Genomic DNA, 7,213 nt, shown 5'->3' on the forward strand with positions numbered 1-7,213 from the left:
TAAAATTGTATTATATTTAAAAACTATATTTTTTATTTTTTAAGTTCACGTTCTAACTTAAACTGTGGTGTTTTTCACAAATTTAACAATTAAAAAAAAAAAAAATTAAGTTCACGTCACAAAGCGGCTTCACAGAATTCCAGTAAGACAAGATTTGAAATGAAATGTAAAAACAAATTGTAAAGCCCTCAAGTGAGCAAGCCAGGGGCGACAGTGGCAAGAGAAATCTCCCCCAGCTGAGGAAGAAACCTTGGGAGGAACCAAGGCTCACAAGGGGTGACCCATCCTCCTCTGGTCAATCTACTGGTGATAATAGTTAGTAGTCCGTGAGAACTTCAGTGTAGGGGCAGCTTCAAGGCACTTGGTGGTTGCTGGAGCGTGGGCAGCTGATCTGTAGCGTGGAGGAGGATCTCGACAGTCATCCATCAGTTTCCAGACGGACAGGTGGGCAGTTGTTTACTCGGAAAGATGTAAAGGGATGGAATTAGTTTTGAACTGTTTTGTGTTTGTAAAGTAGAAAATATGAAAATTTCCAGAGTGTGGCTAATGACTCCGGCAGATCTGACTATGACAGCTTTAACTAAAAGGAGAGAACCAAAAGGACACACAGACATGGGAGCATCCTGAAACACTGGCATCCCTCCACTCCACCGTCAACAAACCTGAGTGATCGCGAGAAGCGGCGGGACGACAGCACCAGCGTCTCAGTTTACTATAATTCCCCGTGTCCATGCACCCCCCGGATCTGCCGCCTTTATCTATGGGGGAGCATTAGCTACCAAATGATAAACTAAACAAATGAGTTTTTAGCCTACATTTGAAGATTGCGACTGTGTCTGAGTCCCGAACATTTTCTGGAATATATGCATCCCGCTTTTCGCTTCACGCGCTTCGGCGTCCAGTCTGAACCCGGAAGTTGCTGCTCAACGGGACAGAAAAAGAAGCGGAAAAGGCTCATCGGCTAAACACTGAAACTGAAACTTCAACGCAACAGCGACACCAAGTGGAATTATATATATTATACAGCCCCAAACATGTCTTTTTCAAAGCCTGCAGTGAAGAGAAAGATTTGTGATGAGCACAGACAATTTCAGGAAAAGTGGGAAGTGCAATATTTCTTTGTTGAGCACAGGGGCATCCCGACGTGTCTTATTTGCACAGAGAAAGTTGCAGTGCACAAAGAGTACAATTTGAAACGTCATTACACAACTAGACATGCTGAGGAGTATGCAAAATACCAGGGAGATGAGAGAGACAACCGGGTTGCTAATCTTAAAACATGTCTACTGAGGCAAGAAGATTTCTTTAAGAAAGCAACCAAAGAGAACGATGCAGCAGTCGAAGCTAGCTACGTGGTTAGTGAGATGATTGCTAAAGCAGGAAAGCCATTCATAGAAGGTGAATTTCTCAAAAAGTGCATATTACAGGCTGCAAGTATTGTCTGTCCAGAAAAGAAAGGTCAGTTTAGCAACATCAGCCTTTCTGCCGACACCGTGGCAGAGCGCATTTCTGACCTGTCAAGTGACGTTTATGATCAACTGTGTGAGAAAGCAAAACGTTTCAGTGTATACTCAGTCGCTCTTGATGAGTCCACAGACATCACCGACACTGCCCAGCTCGCAATCTATGTCCGTGGTGTTGATGACAATTTTGAAGTTACAGAGGAGTTGCTCACAGTAATTCCAATGCATGGCCAGACCACCGCTCAGGAGATATTTCACCAGCTGTGTGATGCCATTGAGAATGCCGGTTTGCCATGGAAGAGGTTTGTTGGAATAACAACCGATGGAGCGCCATCAATGACAGGGAGGAAAAATGGACTGGTGGCACTTGTTAAAAAAAAACTGGAAGAGGAGAGTGTGGAGGAGGCCATTGCTCTGCACTGCATTATCCATCAGCAGGCCCTTTGCAGCAAATGCCTGAGGTTTGACAATGTGATGTCTGTAGTTGTGAAATGCATCAACCAAATCAGATCCAGGAGCTTAAAGCACAGATGGTTCCGTGCTTTATTAGAGGAAATGGAGTCACAATATGGGGATGTGCTCTACTTCACCGAGGTACGTTGGCTCAGCAGTGGAAACATATTGAAGAGATTTTTTGAGTTGAGAGCGGAAGTGAAAGCCTTCATGGAGAAAGATGGGGTTGCTGTTCCCATGCTAAGTGATCCCAAATGGCTCATGGACTTAGCTTTTCTTGTTGATATTACACATGAGCTTAATGTACTGAACAAGAAGTTACAAGGCCAGGGGCAACTTGTCAGTGCTGCCTATGACAACGTGAGAGCATTCTCTGCAAAACTTATGTTATGGAAAGCCCAGCTTTCTCAAACAAACCTTTGCCATTTCCCAGCATGCAAGGCACTCATGGATGCAGGCACACCATTCAGTGGTGAGAAGTATGTGGATGCCATTTTGATGCTACAGGAGGAATTTGATCATAGATTTGCAGACTTCAAGACGCACAGAGCCGCATTTCAAATTTTTGCGGACCCCTTCTCCTTTGATGTGCAAGATGCCCCCCCTGTGCTTCAAATGGAGCTCATTGACCTGCAGTGCAACTCTGAACTCAGAGCCAAGTTCAGGGAGGTGAGTGGAAAAGCAGACAAGCTCGGGCAATTTTTGAGAGAATTGCCTCCCAGCTTCCCTGAGCTTTCCCGAATGTTCAAGCGGACCATGTGTCTTTTAGGGAGCACATGTGCGAAAAGCTCTTCTCTACCTTGAACTTCAATAAGTCCAAGTACAGGTCCAGACTTACTGACGAGCATCTTCAAGCCCTACTGAGGGTCTCAACTGCCTCCTCCCTTAAGCCAAATGTGGCTCGGCTGTGCAAGAGGAAGCGCTGCCAGATCTCTAGCAGTAAGAAGTAGGCAGAAGAAGCCATGTTCATAACTGTTTATGTTCAATGTTCCATTCATGTTCAGAAAGTTAAAGGTTAAAGAACTGTTAATACAGACATTTGAATCTGAATAATAATAATTACATTTCTCTAGTCAGAAACTATATGTGGTTTCTTCAGTGTTCTATATCTGCTGTATTATTATTATTATTATTATTATCATTATTATTATTTTCATTTTATTTATTTATTACTGATTGATTTAATTTTTTTTTCTTATGAATTGTTAATTTATTTATTTTTTCATCTTATTTTGTGTTAAAAAATAAAAATAAAGACATTGGATAACATTGGAATGTTTTTGTAAGAGCTTTTCTTGTGGAAAACCTGATGCAGCCCAGCCTCACCCAGACTCTACCTCCAGCGGCCCCCTGGTAAATTGAGTTTGAGACCCCTGGCCTAGAGTCTATGCACATGGCGGAACTGCGCACTGAGCTCAACAAGCTGCACCCAAATGAAGGCATGGTCAAGATGGACCCCGAGGTCCAGACAGGACACCTGTACGAGCTGCGGTTGGCCGAGGCAGGTAAGGGCCCCAAGGCCGGCACAAAATCGCACTCTTGCATACCTTGCAATCTCACGGGAGACACCTGCATGCAGTGCGGCAAAGACTTCAGCACTTTGGGTAACCTGAAAACTCACCAGTGAATCCACACCGGAGAGAGGCCTTACACCTGCTTGCAGTGTGGCAAGAGGTTCAAGAGTGCGGCCAGGCAGGCAACCTGAAGAGACACCAGCTCATCCACACGGGGCAGAAGCCCTACACCTGTGCCCACTGCCTCAAAGGCTTCACCAAGGTGCACCACCTCCACTCGCACCAGAGGCTCCACACGGGTGACACCAAGTGAGGCAAGAGCTTCTGCCAGTCAAAGGAACCGAAAGCCTACCAGCTGAGCCACACCGGGGAAAGGCCCTTCTGCTGCTCGCACTGCGGCAAGACCTTCGCCAAGGAGATGAGTTTCCGCCACCACCAGCAAGTTCACATGGGTGAGGAGCCCTTCAACTGCTGCCATTGCGGCAAGAGCTTCAGCCAGTCAGGCCACCTTAAAGCACACGAGCAGATCCATAAAAGAGAGAAACCCGACCTCAGCAGCTGCAGTAACGACAGTAGCTAAACACCTCTTAAGCTCGCAAAGTATTATTCTTTCTTTTCTTTATACATTTGTTGACAGTGAGACCTGGAGGGGCATGATTGGGAGGAACAGCCCCGCTGATCTGAATCAGAGTGGTGTTCAGTTATTGGATCCCCTATGCCCATCACAGTTTTGTGGATCTGGAGAAGCCATTCGACCATGTCCCTCTGGATATTCTGTGGGGGTTGCTCTGGGTGTATGGGGTATTGGGCTCTTTGCTACAAGCCATCCAGTGCCTGTATAAACAGAGCAGTAGTCTGGTTCGTATGGCTGGCAGTAAGTCCGACTGGTTTCCAATTGGAGTTTGACTCCATCAGGGCTGCCCGTTGTCAAGGGTTCTGTTCATAATTTTTATGGACAGAATTTCTCAGCATAGCCAAGTGACGGAAGAAGTCCGGATCGGTGGTCTCAGGAGCCCATGTCTGATTTTGTGGATAATGTGGTCTTGTTGGCTTCATCGAGCTGGGACCTACAGCTCTTGCTGGACCAGCTTGCAGCTGAGTGTGAAGCGGTAGGGATGAGAATCAGCACCTTCAAATCTGAGTCCATGGTACTCAGTTAGAAAAGAGTAGAGTGCTCTCTCCAGGTTAGAAGTGAGATCTTGCCTCAAGTGGAGGAGTTTAAATACCTCGGGGTTTTGTTCACGAGTGAGGGAAAGATGAAGCAGGAGATCGGTGGATTGGTGCAGCGTCAGCAGTAATGCGGGCTCTGTACCGGTCCGTTGTGGTGAAGAGAGAGCTGAGCAGAAAAGCAAAGCTCTCGATTTACCGTTCAATCTACGTCCCAACCCTCACCTATGGTCACAAGCTTTGGGTAGTGACCGAAAGAATGACATCGTGGGTACAAGCGGCTGAAAAGAGTTTTCTCCGCAGGGTGTCTGAACCCTCCCTTAGAGACAGGGTTAGGAGCTCAGATACCCGGGAGAGACTTGGAGTGTAACCGTTGCTCCTCCACGTCGAGAGGAGTCAGTTGATGTGGTTCAGGCACCTGGTCCAGATGCCTCCTGGACGCCTTACTGGTGAGGTGTTCCTGGCATGTCTAACAGGGAGGAGGCCTCGGTATACCCACGGAGGAGCTGGGATCAGTGGCTGGGGAGAGGGAGGTCTGGGTTCTTTACTCTGACTGCTTCCCCCGCGACCCGGACTCAGATAAGCGGTGGATAATGGATGGATGGATGGATACTAGATTTGTTCATTTCTCTGCAGAAAAGATTTCTTCATTTTTATTTTCAGAGGAACCACCTTTAAAATCTTTGCTGTGTGTGTGTGTGTGTGTGTGTTGTCTCTGTGGCTGTGTGTGTGTGTGTGTGAGTGAGTGTAGTTTGCTGATGAGATTAATTTACATTGTCCTGAGCTTGTAAATAGATTGAAATGATCCATTTTAAAGTAATGTTCAAATATATACATGTTATCATTGAATTTATATTAAATTATATTTATAATATTCGGTGGATGGTAATAAAAAATAAAAAAGTGAATGTGTAATCTCAGGGACACTGATGGACCACAGAGTGGAAAGAAAGGAACAGCTTCAGGAAACTACAGTGGAGGAAAAGCCCAGCAAGACACACTATTAACCTGTAGATTGTTTCTATGGAAACAGTTTGAGTAACCACTACTCAAAAGAAATTATATTTTTTTGCATTATTTAAAATGTTTTAGTATGTGCTCCTATTTTGAGAGAATAACTGACTGCACTAATATTTTTAATTTGAACGAACTTAAAATATCAATTTGTAGCCGGGACCACACCCTATAGCACTTTGCCAGATTTTCATTGGTCAGTTCCAATGAGCCTAGTCTTGGTTTGTTTTGTGGAAGACCCTGTACAAGTTTGGAAGCCTTTTTCTCATTTTTACACAATAAGATTTGGTGTTTTCTGCATTTTACTTTTTTCCTTGGGCAAATACCTTTTTAGGACATAGATTTCATTTCTTCTTTTCTTCAGAGAAGAGCTAATTACAGTCACAAATTACAGCTGACTGAGTCAAACAAGATGTCTTTCTTTTCCCTCAAGCTCTTTTTCACATTCTGGAAATTGGTGAGTTGTTTTCCATAAGTAAGTGACTGAAAAGAAAAATGATTTTATGCTTATCTTATGTTAGAAAATTAATTACAGTGTGTGGATTTTAGAGCCATTACAAAGTGTAAAGGTGGTTTGTGTTCAACTGTAAACCAAACACAGTTTTCTAACTAGACAAATGAACTTTTATATTCTTAATCTGTGCTGGTCCTAGTGGTTTGGCTGAGGTTAACAGTTTCCTTTACTTCGTTAAATGTTCTGGGCCTCAGAGTTAATATCAGACATTACCAGCCTCACAGATAAAGTTATTGGAAATGCAAATACTGTCCTTTTCTCTGTGTGAAGAGAGCACAAGGATTGAGCCTTGTCCTTGGTAGCATCAGGAACATTAAATATTGACATTAAATTATTTAAACTTTGTACATTATACTGTTTCTGAAAATAAATATTGAAATATGACCATAACTTAAGGCAAAAATGTCAGAGACAAATTTCTTAAAACCTGGAGAAATAAAACCCAAATTATCTCATGCATGTCACGCTCTTCCAGAACCCTGAGCTAACAGCCATAGACACATCATTGGAAGTCCCCTCAAGGCTCTAAGTTCTTCATAAGTAGCTCTGTGAGTATCTTTTCTTTATCTGTCTGTTTCTTTACACCTGACTGTCTAGCTACACCTGTCTATCTATCTGTTCCTCTACAGCTAACTATTTATCTATAGACCTCTGTCTTTCTGTCTATATTTAGACAAATTGTAATTGACACTCAACACTGTTTTTGTCTCTCGCTCTCTATAGAATCTGGATGATGCAGATTTCCAGGTCTTGGTCCAAAACCAGGCATCACCTCTACTGAACCCTTCAAGAGTCAGGATCATCCTAGAAGGCAGTCTTGAAATGGATGAACTTACCAACCTACCTCAGGCAAGGTGCCCTTTGTTTGTTCTGACAAATAGAGCATGAGATACACCCAAGTTTCTAAAGCTGAAGAATGTTCTTGTTGTGTACGAAACATTTCTGAACATTGCAAAAGTGCACGTAAAGTGCTTGTTTTATTTTGTATCACTTTTAGACTGTTCTGCTGCTGCACTGTCGGTAAACTCAACATGGTGCTAACTTTTGCTGTCACTGTAATGGTACTCTCACACCTGTCATCACAAAGT

The 7,213-nt window shown here is 43.7% G+C and overlaps 1 protein-coding gene across 1 annotated transcript; it reads left to right on the forward strand.

Moving 5' to 3' along the window:
• The first annotated feature begins 1,034 nt into the window (after window positions 1-1,034).
• Window positions 1,035-2,866, forward strand: LOC136684771 (general transcription factor II-I repeat domain-containing protein 2A-like). The gene is made up of 2 exons (XM_066659245.1): window positions 1,035-2,585; window positions 2,705-2,866. Exons 1-2 carry the CDS (start codon window positions 1,035-1,037, stop codon window positions 2,864-2,866), a joined length of 1,713 nt encoding a protein of 570 aa, XP_066515342.1.
• Window positions 2,867-7,213: the final 4,347 nt, after the last annotated feature.

The sequence above is a fragment of the Hoplias malabaricus genome, unplaced genomic scaffold, assembly GCF_029633855.1.
Source record: "Hoplias malabaricus isolate fHopMal1 unplaced genomic scaffold, fHopMal1.hap1 scaffold_23, whole genome shotgun sequence".
Lineage (NCBI taxonomy): Eukaryota > Metazoa > Chordata > Actinopteri > Characiformes > Erythrinidae > Hoplias > Hoplias malabaricus.

Bases quoted from the DNA above. Each gene is read 5' to 3' on its own strand.
- LOC136684771 (XM_066659245.1), top strand. From the start codon at position 1,035: ATGTCTTTTTCAAAGCCTGCAGTGAAGAGAAAGATTTGTGATGAGCAC. The intron at 2,586-2,704 runs GTGAGTGGAAAA...ATGTGCGAAAAG, and splicing joins TCAGAGCCAAGTTCAGGGAG to CTCTTCTCTACCTTGAACTT.